The sequence below is a fragment of the Bubalus kerabau genome, chromosome 8, assembly GCF_029407905.1.
Source record: "Bubalus kerabau isolate K-KA32 ecotype Philippines breed swamp buffalo chromosome 8, PCC_UOA_SB_1v2, whole genome shotgun sequence".
Classification (NCBI taxonomy): Eukaryota; Metazoa; Chordata; class Mammalia; order Artiodactyla; family Bovidae; genus Bubalus; species Bubalus kerabau.
In genome coordinates, this window is record NC_073631.1 from 14,880,024 (window position 1) to 14,897,918 (window position 17,895).

At 36.6% G+C, this 17,895-nt stretch overlaps 1 protein-coding gene across 5 annotated transcripts in view; it reads right to left on the minus strand.

Annotated features, from left to right (window-relative positions):
• The window catches only part of SGCE (sarcoglycan epsilon), a 73,324-nt gene that overhangs the window by 29,060 nt on the left and 26,369 nt on the right, over window positions 1-17,895 (minus strand). For all 5 annotated transcript variants that reach the window (XM_055589746.1, XM_055589745.1, XM_055589747.1 and 2 more), the window contains 4 exons: window positions 17,356-17,478; window positions 15,579-15,736; window positions 6,273-6,345; window positions 1,010-1,208 (listed from right to left, as the gene is read on the minus strand). In XM_055589746.1, the coding sequence (XP_055445721.1) occupies window positions 1,010-1,208; window positions 6,273-6,345; window positions 15,579-15,736; window positions 17,356-17,478 (553 nt within the window). The remainder of the gene's footprint in view (window positions 1-1,009; window positions 1,209-6,272; window positions 6,346-15,578; window positions 15,737-17,355; window positions 17,479-17,895) is intronic.

The window sequence follows — 17,895 nt, forward strand, 5'->3', positions numbered from 1 at the left end:
CTTCCATCCCCTTTCTCACTACTTGCTCTACCTTATCTGTGTCTATTTGGGATTTCTTCCCTTATTTCCAACAAAGTTCTCCTTTGAAGTTGCCCTTACATTTGATTCTTATTAATCCAGACATTCTGGTTAATTCCAGATGTCCTCTGTATAAATGTTACCAAAAATATGGATAAAAGAGAAGATGGAAAAGCATATGTTATGCACAATGTGATTTATTCTGTATCTCGTACTTTTATAGGATTTAGTTTTTTTTAAAAAAGCAGATCTGCCTCAACTTGCAGATTAGAAATTAAACAGTAAAATTTCATCAATGTGGGCATTCAATCTGTCATCGTGCTCAGGTATAAGTGTTTTACAACCCCTACAAGGGTGTAAGTCACATTCTATATATGTAAGACTTGAGAATAGACAAGTCCCTTTCAAATGCATTCTCTCTTTAATCCTCACCACAACCCCAAGGTTGTTCCCATTGGAGCAGACGAGGAAGCTGAAGCCCAGAGGGGTGCAGCAGTTTGCCCAATGTCACCCAGCTTGTGAGTGACAAGGCCAGGCTTTAGGATGGGTTTCAAATCCACCCCAGCCATCAATCATCGCCACATGGTGGAAAGAATGTTAAAGGCGAAGAAATAGTTTCCTAGAATAAAGTTACAGCAATCTGTATGTCCTTCTGCAGCTGATAACTGGGGCATCAATTTCCTTTGAAACTCGGGGCCCTAAATAATCAGCTTCTCTACAGAAGGTACAAAAAAGACTTAGCACTGTAATTTATGATGCAAGTCCTGATCTACAATTAGCTTTCAAAGGACCTGGAACATCAGATATAAAGGACCATTAACGTAACCTCTTTGTCAATACAGAAAATTGCTATTTTTTTTCCACATCTCTGCAATACCTATCGCTTATTAAAAAGAAAAATGCCACAGGCCCTCTTCCATCTACACTAAGTTTGGTAATATCGCCACATTTAAAAATCCACACTTAAAGCGATGAGATGAAGTCTGCTTACCCCTCCTTCATGTCGTTGATGGGCAGTGGGACCCGGCCGCCCCGGTCGAGGGCTGACGTGATGTTTATGGCGTTCAGGCGCTCGGGCTGCCACACATTTTTCACGGCCCCCAGGAAGTCTCCAAGAACCTCGCTGGCCAGCATTTCTTCTACATTCATATTTTTGATGAAGAATTCTGCTTGATAGGGTAACGGGAAGTCTAATTTTGGTGGGAAAAGGGTATGCACACCTTTAATGAGGGAGTCTTTTGAACGGGAAACAAAACAACTTGAGATTTGTTGACATGTCACAGTCCTGGCTTTGGGGAACAATATTATTCCTGACTTCAAAGGCTTTCCGTGTAACAGAGGCTGTATCTTATCTAAAAACACCACATACATTTGACCCAGAATTTTATCTATGATGTAATCAAATCCAAGGGACACCAGAGCAGTTTGCAATTATAGGAAAAAGAAACAAAGAAAGAAAAGGAAAAATGCCAAATCTTGTATCTGTCTCTAACTTGCCAGTGGCCTGCCAGCCTCCTCACCTGGCCAACGTACCCAGGTAGAAGCAGCATTTCCAGAACTGAGAAAAATATTTTGTGTTTGTAGTGTCTTAAAGTTGACAGATCTTTTTCATGTTGTTTAATCATTACAACCCTAGGCAGTGCTATTTCTATTTGAACAGAGGAGGAAGCTGAGACACAGAACAGTATCCTTTCAAATAGAGAAGATATGACAAAATACCGGGACTTATTTGTGGGTTGCTTATATAGGATACGGAAAACCGCATTTTTAATTTGCAGTATCACTGATCTTTTTAGAGCATGCTAAAACATTACATTTAACTAAAATAAATACTGACTGCATTTTCAATAAGTACTTTGAAATCATAACTATTTCATCCTTTGGATCACTCCATAATTAGATATTCTAGAGAAATCGTAAAGTTTCTCTTGAAATTCCATATCTCACATTGTTAGACATTTACCTAGCTTTTTTCCTCCTCAATGTCTCATCAATAATTTCCCTCTAAAGATGACAAAAAGAATATTTTAAACCAACCCAATGTCCAATTCAGACTCTGGATATAAGAAACTTGAAATAAATATAATTGATTTCAGTTTCTCAAATGTTAGTCTTGAATTATAAAATGTCATTTCCTATATTCTGGCTGTTCTATTAAGACAAAGAATAGCTTTCTTTTTGTTTAGTAATATTTCTGTAATAATAAAAGCTACTTTCAAAGAAAACAGGTGAATTACCATATTTAATACTCACAATCAGAAAGTGAGTAGGCACTTGTATTTTTCTCCATACTTTCAGAAGAGGAAGCTAATTTTTAGATCATATGAACTTACCTCACATGATTTTTACCTGAGCTAAAAGAGACTGTGTATATAAAGTGCTCACTAGAGCTCCCAATGTAAGAACTTAGAAAATATTAAGCTTTAGCAATTATTATAATAATATGCACACATTACTTATTTGGATTCTGCTGTGAAAATTTCTGGACTATCCACAGATTTAAAGTCCCCAATAATAATTACATTATGTATTGTTGTTGTTCAGTGGCACAGTTGTGTCCAACTCTGTGACCCTATGAACTGCAGCACGCCAGGCTTTCCTGTCCATCACCAACTCCCAGAGTTTACTCAAACTCATGTCCATTGAGTCAGTGATGCCGTCCAACCATCTCATCCTGTTGACCCTTTCTCTTGCCCTCAATCTTTCCCAGCACCAGGGTCTTTTCCCCTCTGACTTACTATAACTCATGTACTATCTGTCCATTCTTATTTAATAAACCAAAAATTAAAATTATACAATAACTAAAACCTCGATGACCTCATTTATTATGAAGCCTCTTTAATATTAAAGGACATTTGACGCCAGAGCTGAAGTCAGGAGATATTCTGGCTCTAGAGTTTTCAGGAGAGTTTTCTGGAGTGTAGTGTCTCTAAAGATTAAGTTTTTCAAAGCCCTAATCACAGACGGCTTTTCATCCTTCTCCTACACTGTAATTTATTCTGCTTATGATTTTGTTAGATTTGTTTGATGTATAGTCCATCTGTAATCTTCTAAAATATGCTGTTTATTCTCTTTGATGTAGATAAGTTTCCTGTTTTATACAGATACGTTTCCTGTTTTATATAGATAAACAGTACCTTAATCATGTTACATTTCCCCCACCCCCACCCCATACTGAGAAACAGTCATGCAGAAAAATGTCAGGAAGAACAGTTTCTTGGCAATAAATAATATTTATAAATAATACCAAGTATAGTTTGTTGAGTAGGCTAGAATTCTATCATCTATTCACTTCATTCGGTGTTTTTAAATCCACTTGTCAAAAAAAGCATGCAAAACTTTTTCCTGTTTATCATCGAGGCTCCTCCTTGGAGAGCTGCTCCCTGGCCTTCCCTAATGCCTGTGACCTTCCATGGCTCCTAAAGAGGCTGGCAGCTGCCACACCCTTCCGTGGCTCCAGGCAGTGTAAGCTGCCTGCCGTCTACCCAAGCCAAGTGCTCTTGCCAAGTCTCCTAGAGAGGAGTCACCAGAGCTTTCTAACTTTGGGGAAATCCCGCACCTGCTATAATTGGACATCACGGAGGCCAAGGGAACAGAAGGCCAACAGAGTGGTGGCAGTAAAACCTGATTCAGAGAATCACTCTACATTCTCCTTGGGCTTCACACTGTGCGATTCCACACGACTCATTTCCCATTAGACCTCCCAGAGCAGGAGGCAGCTCCCAGACAGGAGACAGAACTGAGTATGGTTATCCTGACGCTCAGCTCCCGTTACTGCTTTTCCTCACCTTATCTGGGGGCAACAGCCCACATATAGGTCGCCCACAGATGCATACCCTAATGACCACATGCATTCCAGCAAAAAGAGCAAGGAAAAATGACTGCACTGGTTTTCAGAGGTTTGGCCACTGCTGCTGTTCACTCAGTCGTGGCCAACTCCTTGTGACCCCATGAATGGCAGGCACACCACGCTCCTCTGTGCTCCTCTATCTCCTGGAGTTTCCTCAAATTCATGTCCATTGGGTCTGTGAGGCCATCCAACCATCTCATTCTCTGTCCCCTCATTCTCCTCCTCCCCTCACTCTTACTATCTAATGCAATCTAATAATCTATAAAAGGAGGCTTTCTAAACCCAGATATTCGTCCTCTTCCAACCCTAACTTAGATAAATAGCCCCTCAGGCCAACTTTCAATCCTATAGTTGACTAGCAGTCTTCCATTAGTATCTGCTTGAATATGGTTCCCACACGTCAGCATCACCTGTTAGGATATATTCTGTGTCGACTAGACTGAGACCAGACTTGAAAAGAAAGCAGTTCAAACCATAGGCCAGGTTATTTTTCAATTTGTTGTTGTGGTTCAGTCGCTAAGTCGTGTCCAACTCTTTGCTCGTAGGGATTCAAAATACCTTGCAAAAGATTTCTGAGTCCCTCTGAGAACATACTCGTGAGGTTAGTGGTCCAAGTCCACTGTAATATAACTAAACTGATAGATTCCCAAGGAAAAGGAACGTCACAACCATTCTTCTCATTAAAGATATTCCAATTTTACATAGACAGCTTGGACAGCAAGTACCCAATTACAATTGGGTACACAATTACAAAAGCCCCTGGGCAGTGGAAAAGTGGACGGAGAATCTTCTGTCCTGGCCAAAGGAATGGGCACTTGGACTTTCTTCTCATATATGAAAGTAACAGTGAAAGTCACACGGTCGTGTCCAGCTCTTTGCAGTCCCATGGACTCTAACCTGCCCGGCTCCTCTGTCCATGGAATTCCCCAGGCAAGAGTACTGGAGTGGTTTGCCATTTCCTTCTCCAGGGGATCTTCCCAACCCAGGGATCGAACCCAGATCTACTGCATTGCAGGCAGATTCTTTACCAACTGAGCAGCTAGGAACGGTCATTTTAAATTTTAAACTAGCACATTTGTTGTCTGCAATTAATACAGCTAAAATGCCAAAAGGAAAAACTCATGTTAAGGGGTTCAAAATCATCAAGCATTCTCCTCAATTATGTATTGTATTACATTTTCATTTCTATTGAAATTACTTTCTTTCATAGAGTGTAAAGATAACTTTAAACACAGCCTTTACTGAATTACTATGAATTCCAAATTAGTAGGCCCTGATAAAATGTGTTGTACTAGAAAACAGACGGAGAAGGCAATGGCACCCCACTCCAGTACTCTTGCCTGGAAAATCCCATGGACGGAGGAGCCTGGTGGGCTGCAGTCCATGGGGTCGCAAAGAGTCTGACGTGACTCAGCGACTTCACTTTCACTTTTCACTTTCATGCATTGGAGAAGGAAATGGCAACCCACTCCAGTGTTCTTGCCTGGAGAATCCCAGGGACAGGGGAGCCTGGCGGGCTGCCGTCTATGGGGTCGCACAGAGTTGGACACGACTGAAGTGACTTAGCAGCAGCAGCAGCAGCAGAAAAAAGAAATAAGAATTTTCCTATTCAGGATACAGAATTGTTTTTCTGTGCTGGGATGGGGTGGGGGGAATATTGTATCAGTTCTTCTCCCATCACCCTCACAAATGATATCTGGTATAGCATCCCATGATTTATAAATTTTAACCACAAAGTTTTTAGGGGTATGTCTTTCCCAACTGAATGCCAAAACAGCATCAGAATATGCTAGGTGTCGGAGTAACTCTTGTGTCCCTAACCTTCTAAATCCTAAGGTATCACTTAACAATTTGAGCATGTGTAATTCTAAATTGCTGATGGACTCCAACAATTACTCCAGCTAAATGATTAGCTATTTAGAAAGGAGACTGTGACCCAAATGATGACCCAAATGATGGTTTATTTCCATTGACATTTCTTTATCATCAACACAACTAGACTACAAGCTATGATAGGTTTTAAAATAAAATCATACCAATGATGAATTCTATGACCAGCCTTACGTCAAGCACATTTTGAGCCTTAAATGATCGCTTCCTTACCTCAGAGTTACAAGAGGAATGGTATTAGTCCCGCTGAACAGATGATTCAACCAAGGCCTGGAGAAATAAGTGGCCTCTATATTTGGCTCCCTGTCCTGAGGTTTTCAGCACCAAAACAAGTCATGATATTTTGTCATGAATTTTATTGCTTGTTTTCTTTTCTACATTTTACTATTTCATTAGGTATGGTAGGTATGCGGAGCTTTAAAATCCTGAACTAGATTTTATATACCTATAAAACATAAGTGAAATACTTGTTGCAAATAAGGAAACAATCAATAACGTATTTTCCCATACCTACCTTCTGCTGACATTATATTAATTATCAAATTGTGCCTTGCGGTCTCAAAGGTACGCCTATTATAGGCTGTTATCTATTAGAAAAAGAAAGTTATATTAAAGAAGTGAAATGTTATTTGAAAAATGAAATTCATTAAGGGCTAAACGAAAACAAATTGTCGTTCTTTCCATTTTCATTATTTGTCTATATACTTGCAAAATATTCCTTCTCTGAACAACAAGAATCAGAGCTTTTAGCAATGTTATGGGAAATAGATAATTAGTCAGGTCTATTAAACATGCTAAAACAACAAGTTAAAATCAGAAAAACCCTTTTATAGAAGACTGTTAAGTGCCAGTGGCAATGCAGATGCATCATTAGTAAATGGATTAACTATTATGAATTACTTACCAGAGCCATTCTAAACTTGGAAAAAAAAAAAAAAACATACAAAATCTATTTCTGTACTTTTGAATGGAACTTAAGGATCATACCAGAAAGTGCACTTTAAAACAAGCATATCTCTGTGTTCTCTGCATTTAGTACTAAACTGCACACCAACCAGTCAGGAGATGTCAGGACCCCTTTGGAAATCATATCTCACGATGGAGCACAGCAGTAAGGATCACAGTCTGATGGCACATGCTCAAAACCACAAATCAATTCCTTCACAAAAAAATATTGGTAAATGTTTGTGGAGTCAATGAACTTACATCAAAGTCAACTCAGAAACAGCCACTGCAAACAACAAAGCAAAGGCCAACAGCAGGATGTGGCTTCAAAAATCTAAGAATAATTAACTTTATAACAGATATGAAATCACTCAGACAGGCCTGCGGTACCTCAAAAACCAAAACACAACAAATGATCGTCTTAGCATCCCAGCACTGTCCTGGCAGTAATTGCAGCCATAGTTGACACTGAGATAAAAAAGTAAGACAACAGAAATATCTTGCACACTCAGAACCAGTATCAAAGATTTTAAGCATCATATATGAGCTTTAAATATATCACCCTCATCAGAAGTATCCTTTGAGACAACAGTGAAAATCAGAATTTGGAAATTAAAAATTTTAAAACTTTAACAATATTTAAAAGTACATATCCTGAAAAGTGTATTATTCCACAAAGATAAAAGAAGTTCTCTCTCCACAATCTGTCAGATTTCTTTTGGATTCAGTGACTTCTTTGCTGCTCTCTGCTGGGACACATGATCCATGAGGTTTGCAACCAAACACTAAAATTAAGACTAGTCGTTAAATAAATGGGGCATTATTGTTTGCAAAGAAGCAAAAGACATTTGGGAATGCTCATGAGTTTAAAAGTTTACTCTGCAAAATTTTAATCATGTTCTCAATGGAAAAAAATACTAAATATTATTTGCTATAACATCTTAAAGCTAATGATCAGGGAGAAAAAGTTAAACGTTTTCAAATTAACTGTAATATTCTTCTGGCTAGCCTTCCCATAATTATCAGAAAGTTCATTATTGTACATTTCTTAATTCTAATAAGTTTTTTAAAATCATAGGCGACATAAGAGAGTGAAGAACATTTTCATAAATCAGGAGGAAGGATTTTATTATCCAGATTTATATTTAATGCTTAATTTTAAAAGCTATAACAGAATTCAATTCTTCTATCATTTCTAATGAGATATTTAAATACTATAATATCATCTATCAAAGTCTACTTATCATGATGTGAAGCCCTTCATAGCTAAGAGATAAGCACATGTGTACACTTTTGGATCCCTTATTTCTAAAACAGTGGCTGATTTATTTTAGATGCTTAATAAATATCTACTGAATAAATTATGGATGTAAGTGACTAAATTTAAGATATGCAAAATCTTTTCACTATATTATTAAAAGAATATTTTAAAATGCTAAAAATGTTTTTATAGATGGATATGAGTTATTTACAGATAAAACACTACTTGTGTTAGATGAAATATATGCTGTTTTCATCATTTTTAAAGATATTATTTGATACTCATTCATAACCTTATATTTTGGTAGTAGGGTATAATGAACCCCTGTGAATCATGGCTCAACACACGTGTTTCTCTTCTGTCCTAGCTGCTTGCCTTTCTCCCACCAGAGAAACCATTTTGGATTTTGTGTTTATCATCCCATTAGTTTTAAATATAGTTTTATTATACATGCATGTATGTTTAAAATACATTGTTCACTTTGATAGCTTTTGAACTCTATAAAGATCATAAACTAGTCTTCAGAGGTGTGGGGTTTTTTCCAGCATTATGTGTAAAGCATTTATTCATGCTGCCAGGCAAGTCTAACTTCATTCTTGCTGTAAGTGTTCACTATGTGAAATAATAATTCCAGGAATTATTTATCTACTCTCCTGTTGATGGACTTCTGGGTCTCGGTTGGTTTGTGGGTTTCCAATGTTTTACTATGCAAACATTGCTCAAGGAACATGACTGTGCATGCCTTTGGGTGCTGGACATTTGCAAATATTTCTTTTTTTTATATTTTAGTCACACCACATGGCTTGCAGGATCCTAGTTCCTCGACCAGTGATTAAACCCCAGGCCACAGCAGTAAAAGCACCAAGTCCTAATCACTGGAACGCCAGGGAATTCCCTGCAAGTATTTAAGTTCATATGTAGAAGTGGAATGGCTAGATCATAGGGTACCACAATATTCAGCTATGTAAAAGTGATTAGTTCAATTCCCACATCCACTGCCAAAGAACTTTACTGAGGGTAAAATTCTCACTGCAGTCTTAATTTGAATATTCCTCCTTATAGTGATGAGAGTAAACTTCTTTACTTAAATGGCATTTATGTCTTCTCTTTGGTAAAAATGTCCATTCATGTCTTTTTCTTACTGAAATTGTAGGTGTCCTTTTTCATAGTTTACATACTTCTTATTAGTCAGTTATATATATTTCAAATATTATCTTCCAGTTTGTGGGTTGTCTTTTCTTTAAAGTTTTCTTCTCATGAATGGAAGTTCACAAGTTTACTATGGTAACTTGATCAAGTATTTCTCTTAAGTAAAAAATATTTAGGTTTTATTTAAGATATCCTTTCCTACCCCCAAATTCAGAAAGATACTCCTCTACATTTCTTAAATTAATTTAATTGGAGACTAATCATTTTACAATATTGTGGTGGTTTTTGCCACACATTGATGTGAATCAGCCACAGGTATACATGTGTCCCCCCATCTTGAAAAGCCCTCCCACCCCATGCCTCTGGGTTGTCCCAGAGCACCGGCTTTGAGCGCCCTGCTTCATGCATCGAACTTGCACTGGCCATCTATTTCACACATAGTAATACACGTTTCAATGCTATTCTCTCAAATCATCCCACCCTTGCCTTCTCCCACAGAGTCCAAGAGTCTATTCTTTACATCTGTGTCTCTTTTGCTGTCTTGCATATAGAGTCATCATTACCATCTTTCTAAATTCCATATATATGCATTAATACACTGTATTGGTGTTTCTCTTTCTGACTTACTTCACTCTGTATAATAGACTCCAGTTTCATCCATCTTATTAGAACTGACTCAAATGTGTTCTTTTTAATGGCTGAGTAATATTCCATTGTGTATACACAGCTTCAAAAGCAGAGACATTACTTTGCTAACAAAGGTTCGTCTAGTCAAGGCTATGGTTTTTCCAGTGGTCATGTATGGATGTGAGAGTTGGACTGTGAAGAAGGCTGAGCGCTGAAGAATTGATGCTTTTGAACTGTGGTGTTGGAGAAGACTCTTGAGAGTCCCTTGGACTGCAAGGAGATCCAACCAGTCCATTCTGAAGGAGATCAGCCCTGGGATTTCTTTGGAAGGAATGATGCTAAAGCTGAAACTCCAGTACTTTGGCCACCTCATGCGAAGAGTTGACTCGTTGGAAAAGACTCTGATGCTGGGAGGGATTGGGGGCAGGAGGAGAAGGGGACGACAGAGGATGAGATGGCTGGATGGCATCACTGACTCGATGGACATGAGTCTGGGTGAACCCCGGGAGTTGGTGATGGACAGGGAGGCCTGGTGTGCTGCGATTCATGGGGTCGCAAAGAGTCGGACACAACTGAGCGACTGATCTGATACACAGCTTTCTTATCCATTCGTCTGCCAATGGAAATCCAGGTGGCTTCCATGTCCTGGCTATTGTAAATGGTGCTGCAATGACATTTGGAAACATGTGTCTGTTTCAATTCTGGTTTCCTCGGTGTGTATGCCCATGCCCTGCAGTGGGATTGCTGGGTCATATGACAGCTCTATTTCCAGTTTTTTAAGGTATCTCTACACTGTTCTCCATAGTGGCTGTATCACTTTGTACTCCTATCAACACTGTAAGGGGGTTCCCTTTTCTCCACACCCTCTCCAGAATTTACTGTTTGTAGACTTTTTGATGGCAACCATTCTGACTGGTGTGAGATGGTACCTCACTGTGGTTTTGAGTGATGTTGAGCATCTTTTCATGTGTTTGTTTGCCATCTGTATGTCTTCTTTGGAGAAACATCTGTTTAGTTCTTTGGTCCACTTTTTGATTGGGTTGTTTATTTTTCTGGTATTGAGCTGCTTGTATATTGGAGAGTAATTCTTTGTCAGTTGTTTCATTTGCTATTACTTTCTCCCATTCTAAAGGCTGCCTTTTATTCTTGCTTATAGTTTCTTTCATTGTGCAAAAGCTTGTATCATGTGTTTATTTTTGTCTTTATTTCCATTACTCTGGGAGGTGGGTCATAGAGGATCTTGCTGTCATTTATGTCAGAGAGTGTTCTGCCTATGTTTTCCTCTAAGAGTTCTATAGTTTCTGGTCTTACATTTAGATCTTTTTTTTTTTTTTTTTAACAGTAGTTGTGCTATTTTATTTTTTTTTAATTTTTTTTAATTTAAATTTTATTTTATTTTTAAACTTTACATAACTGTATTAGTTTTGCCAAATATAAAAATGAATCCGCCACAGGTATACATGTGTTCCCCATCCTGAACCCGCCTCCCTCCTCCCTCCCCATTCCATCCCTCTGGGTAGTCCCAGTGCACCAGCCCCAAGCATCCAGTATCGTGCATCGAACCTGGACTGGCAACTCATTTCATACATGATATTTTACATGTTTCAATGCCATTCTCCCAAATCTTCCCACCCTCTCCCTCTCCCACAGAGTCCATAAGACTGTTCTATACATCAGTGTCTCTTTTGCTGTCTCGTACACAGGGTTATTGTTACCATCTTTCTAAATTCCATATATATGCGTTAGTATACTGTATTGGTGTTTTTCTTTCTGGCTTACTTCACTCTGGATAATAGGCTCCAGTTTCATCCACCTCATTAGAACTGATTCAAATGTATTCTTTTTAATGGCTGAGTAATACTCCATTGTGTATATGTACCACAGCTTTCTTATCCATTCATCTGCTGATGGACATCTAGGTTGCTTCCATGTCCTGGCTATTATAAACAGTGCTGCGATGAACACTGGGGTACTCGTGTCTCTTTCCCTTCTGGATTCCTCAGTGTGTATGCCCAGCAGTGGGATTGCTGGATCATAAGGCAGGTCTATTTCCAGTTTTTTAAGGAATCTCCACACTGTTCTCCATAGTGGCTGTACTAGTTTGCATTCCCACCAACAGTGTAAGAGGGTTCCATTTTCTCCACACCCTCTCCAGCATTTATTACTTGTAGACTTTTGGATCACAGCCATTCTGACTGGTGTGAAATGGTACCTCATAGTGGTTTTGATTTGCATTTCTCTGATAATGAGTGATGTTGAGCATCTTTTCATGTGTTTGTTAGCCATCTGTATGTCTTCTTTGGAGAAATGTCTATTTAGTTCTTTGGCCCATTTTTTGATTGGGTCATTTATTTTTCTGGAGTTGAGCTGTAGGAGTTGCTTGTATATTCTCGAGATTAGTTGTTTGTCAGTTGCTTCATTTGCTATTATTTTCTCCCATTCTGAAGGGTGTCTTTTCACCTTGCTAATAGTTTCCTTTGATGTGCAGAAGCTTTTAAGGTTAATTAGGTCCCACATTTAGATCTTTAATCCATTTTGAGTTTATTTTTGTGTATGGTGTTAGAAAGTATTCTAGTTTCATTCTTTTACAGGTGGTTGACCAATTTTCCCACTTGTTAAAGAGACTGTCTTTCCTCCATTGTATATTTTTGCCTCCTTTGTCAAAGGTAAGGTGTCCATAGGTGCATGGATTTATCTCTGGGTGAATCAACCTTCCTGACTTCTGACTATATTATAAAGCTGCAGTCATAAAGACAGTATAGTACTGGCACAAAGACAGAAATACAGATCAGTGGAACAAAACAGAAAGCCCAGAGATAAATCTACATTTTTATATAATAGCTTAAAAATTTGCTAAATCTTCAATATACCTAGACATGAATTTTGTATTTCTTGGGAAGTAAGAATCTAATTTTATGTTTGTCATGCAGCTGAGTTTCAGTCAATAGGCTTCCTTTTTCCTAATCTGTGATATGTGGTACCATTTCTTTAGATATGTACTGTTGTTCTTTAAGTACATGGACCTGTCTCTGGGCTCCCTACTTTATTCATTGGTTAATTTCTCTATTCGTGTATCAATACAAACTTATGATTGGTTACTACAGATTCACAATAAATCTTGATATCTGGAAAGGAAAGAAATTTTACTCCCTTTTTTTTTTTCCTCTTTAAAAGGAAAGTCTTTAAAAGTCTTGATTTTTCTTGGTCATTAATTTATCAATTTTAGACTTAGACAATTTTAGTTGTCAAGTTTTGTGAAATAACCTATTGAGATTTTTTTTTTTGAACTGCACTGAATCTATAGATCAATTAGGGAGAAATCAATGCTTTCATGATTTTGAGTCTTCCTATCCTTGAATGATAGGATAGCTTTTTATTTATTCAGGCACTATTTAAAATCAATAAAATTTTATAATTTTTCCCATATATACCTTTTGTTAGATTTATTTCAAGTACATTAGAATTTTATTGCTAAAAATGGTATCTTTTAAAAACTTGCATTTTTCTCAATACTTATTTAATAAATAAATATGATTAAGTTTTTTTTAAATTTTATTTTATTTTTAAACTTTACATAACTGTATTAGTTTTGCCAAATATCAAAATGATTAAGTTTTTTATATCAATCCTATAACTTACTGCCAGGCTTTCTTAAGATTTTAATAGCCTACAGACTCTTTATATCATTGACTATTCCATTTCTTCCTTTCAAACACTTATAAATTTCTTTATTTACTGCACTGGTTAGGACTTCTAAAATATTCTGTAATAGATGTGATAAAGGGAGCTATCCTTGTTTTGTCCCTGAATTTAAATGGAATTCTCCTAGTGTTTTCCCATTAAAAAATGATGTTTGCTATTAGTTTCCATATATAACCTATTAGGTTAAGGAAGCTCACTTGCTTTCCTAGTTTGCTCAGAGTTTCTTTTCTCTTACCAAGAAGAAGTGTTGAATTTTAGTCAACGCTTTCTTTGAATCTATCCAGGTAACTATGTTTTTCTTTTTGAATCTAGCAACGTGGTGACTTCCATTTATATATTTCTTTTATAACTTTACTACATATTTTAAAAATTATTTTGACAATAACTCCAAATAACTTTCCTATATCTACATATATTCTATATCAACACTGCCTTAAGAAAGCAGATTTATAGACAGACATCATTGAAAAGTCATGTTAATACAAACTTCAGTTCAGATGAAGAAACACCTTCTCTCAGTCAACATGGAAGTTCATATCCACAGTCCATGGCTGATTAAAACTTTGGAGAAAAACGCAAAACGTGTAGCCTCCTCAGAATTTGTAAAATTACTACAAATTTCTGGTGGTAGAAAACATGCCACCCATGACCTGTGCAAACCCCTGGCAATTCCACAAGCAGTTCCGATGCTGGTGCCCTGGTCACTACCAGTAAGTCTTTACAGAATTGGAGAGTTAAGTTCAAGAGGGAGGGGACATAGGTATACCTATGGCTCATTCACGCTGATATCCAGAGGAAACCAACACAATATTGTAAAGCAATTATCCTTCAATTAAAAACAATAATTTTTTTTTTAAATTCCAATTTAAGATCTTAGAGGCATCGAGGCCTAAAACTGTACAACTCTCTTGCTATTAATTGCCAGTGTAATTCTGATTTTGTTAGGTATAGTAAAGAGTGAAACCTTTTAGCATTTATATCCATTTATTAAAAAAAAATTAATTCCCATTAAAGGTTTGATGTCATCATTGTTTTTATTGTCTTAATATCTTTTTTTATTTTGGCCATGCCACATGGCATGTGGAATCTTAGTTCCCTGACCAAGGATCCAACCCATGTCCCCTGCAGAGAAAATGTGGAGCCTTAATGGCAACCCACTCCAGTGTTCTTGCCTGGAGACTCCCAGGGACGGAGGAGCCTGGTGGGCTGCCGTCTATGGGATCACACAGAGTCGGACACAACTGAAGCAACTTAGCAGCAGCAGCAGCAACTACTGGATTTAACCACTGGATTGCCAGGGAAGTCCTTATTGTCTTAATTTCTAATATCTTCCAGGTATGATGTCAGGTACTGATAAAAATCTGATTAATTATAGCACCACCATAACTCCCAAAGTCAAGGTCAAACATATCTGCATGGCTTACAGAGCCCTCCAAGATCTGCCTGTATCAGCATCAACACCTCTGTTCCCATCATTTGGCCTCTGGAGTGCATGCTGTCCTCTAACTACCCCTAAAGTTCTCTAAGACCATGTGGTTTTGTTTATGCCTCTAAGATTTTGATGTGCTGTGCCTTCTTCCTAAAATAGCCTTCCTTCTACTTAGTGAATTTCTATTTACCCTCTTACAACTCTGCATCAGACAGCACCTTCTTATTATAACAGTTATGTCAGTGTTGGCTAAGTCTGAGTTTCCATTCCAGTGCTTCAACTCCAGAACTGTAAGACATGGCAGGGGATGGCTACTATTCATTTTTCTACCATGAACACCTATCATAATGCTCAGTACATGGTAGGGGCTCAAAAGACATCTGTTTAAATGCTTGTATTTGAATGAACATGAAATCTGAATTTAAAATCTGGAGGAAATAAGTGGATTCATCTTCTTAAATAGAATTCATAGGAATCTATTTATTTTAAATGTCTTTTAATTTTTTTCACTAATTTAGACTGCCCTTTTTATATATAAAAGCTGAAACAGAAAACTCTGTAGATGAACAGAAAGAAATGGTATATTTCCAAATGTTATCTCATATGTTTTCATACATAAAATACTGAAAACCACTGCCACATAACTTTAATTGCATTTGAAACAATTACAAATAAACAAGAATATAATTTTGCTCTAAGTAAATTACCTCAATGACTGTTGGTTTCCCCACATTTTCGGCTGTTGGAGACCCATAAAGGACTCCATCGCTATATGGTGTTCTTTGGATATATCGAAGCCATCCAGGACGGTCTGGGTAACCCATTAAATTTGTGTTAAATGTTATGGGATCATTACTAATCTCACCTAGGTAAGAAACACAGAAGTGATATATAAAAGTTATTTTCACTTGCTGCTTTGATAGTTTCAACAAAAATATGTCTGTCTAAAAAGTTTTTTCTTAACATTTGTAGCAAATTAAATAAAACCCAAAGAAATCCATCTGAGAATTTACATTAGGACCTCATATAAAGAAGAAAATCATTTTGGTGGTTTAGTTTGTCTAGAAGTCTGATGCAATGAAGAGCATATTCATGCAATTTTTTTCAAACTATCTTTTCCTTTAATTTTTTTTTGGAGGGGCGTGGGGTCACATGGCAGCAGAGAAGTTCTATCAATCAGACAACTAACTTTCAGGAAAATCAGGTTCATATGCTCATTCTTTTGAGAAATCTTTCTTTCATTAAACTCTGAACACTATCAACTTAATCTTAAGGGATATCTCAAAATTATAAAAGTATCATGAAAACAAAAATAATGTAATTCCAAAACACTGGAGGATGAGTTGAAAAATCCAAATCTAAAAGAACTTCAATAACATGACATTTATTAATACTAAACAATAATAACAGCATCATTTTATTAGCATGTGCCAAGCCTCATGCTGTGTCTGGCCTCTACAGGCACTATTACTTCATCTGATTCCAAACAGACCAATAAAAGTAGTACTATTACAGTCGTAGTTTTACTGATGAAATATGTCATTTTCCATGTTAACTCCTCATAGTCAAATTAAGTGGGGAAACAAGAATTTAATCCTGGTTGACCCCAGAAACTATGCTCTTAACTATATGAAACTATATGTTTTCTTCTGCTGCTTAAAAGGTTTAGCTATACAGTTTTGCAAAAGTACAATGCCTCATGAGAAAACATTTTATAAATAATTGATGAAAAGATTGCCTTTTTTCTTGCATACTGGTGAAAACATGCTTAACTAAATGAGTATTTTCAGATATACTACTCATCATATCATCTACAAAAATAATATTTATGCCATACTTTTCAGAAAACTCATTTTTGTTACTTAAGTAAGAGTCATAATAAGAATATATTTTCTCTTGCTATTCTTTCTATATCTTCATTAACTGGATGGCATTTATGACAATTGAACAGAACATAATTTAAACAAATAGATGATTAAATAAGGCTTTGTAATTGGTATTACTTTGAAGAAAAATTAATCTCCATTATATTATCATGAAGTTATATAAAATTATTTCATATTGTAAAAGTTTTTTTGAGAATTTTCTTTTACCATTATTTCATTCTCTTCTATGATATGTGTATAATTTTCCAAAAGTCAATGTCCTAGGTAAGACTATAAGTCTTAATGTGGAAAACCATAATTTTATAGCTATAATTATTTCTATGAGAATATAGGTAGATGATTTGTCAGAGGTATAAAACTCAAGACTAGACAATCAGAAATATGCTTTCTTCAAAATTCAAAAATGAATTATTTTCTGTAATTAAATGTTGAATCTTACAATGGGAAATATCCTATAACAATCAATTTATCATATATCCTGACCATGTCAAATAATGTCAGAAATATCTGATTAAACATTATCTGGATTATGCACACTGAATAAAAAGAAAAAAATTTAATAAATTAACCTCTTTTTTTCCCCCCACCAAGAACATACCAGGTTTGGGGTAAGGTGGAAATTCCCCCTTAAAATACTCTCTTTCCAAAACATGAACAAAGAGGACGCCTGCAGAGGGGTAGACATTCCGATCGGAGTGTACCTTGGAGAAAATAGTGTACACTGCAAACAAAAAGGCAAGAGAAGAGACAGAAAGACAAATAATGAGGTCTGCTTTTGCAGATTCACTTACACTGTCAAACCGGGTTTCACTATAGAGGCATTTCTGAGAAAAATGAAGCAACATGCAAGATAGTTAAAATTTGTTTTAGGACAAAACATGGAACAACTCTCAACTTGGTGTGTTTACAGACTTTTCAAGCACTATGTCAGCAGATTTAGGCACAATTAATTTTTTAAATTGTTATTAAATAATAAAGACAACCACAACATCTCTTTGGTAATTTTTATGGAGATTATTACCAATGAAATACATCATGAGAAGTGGTCAACTATATCATTGCTACAGTATCTTTTTCATTTTACCTTTTTTCAAAGAAAAGTATAAAGAGCAAGTTTTAAATGGTAAGAATCTCCACT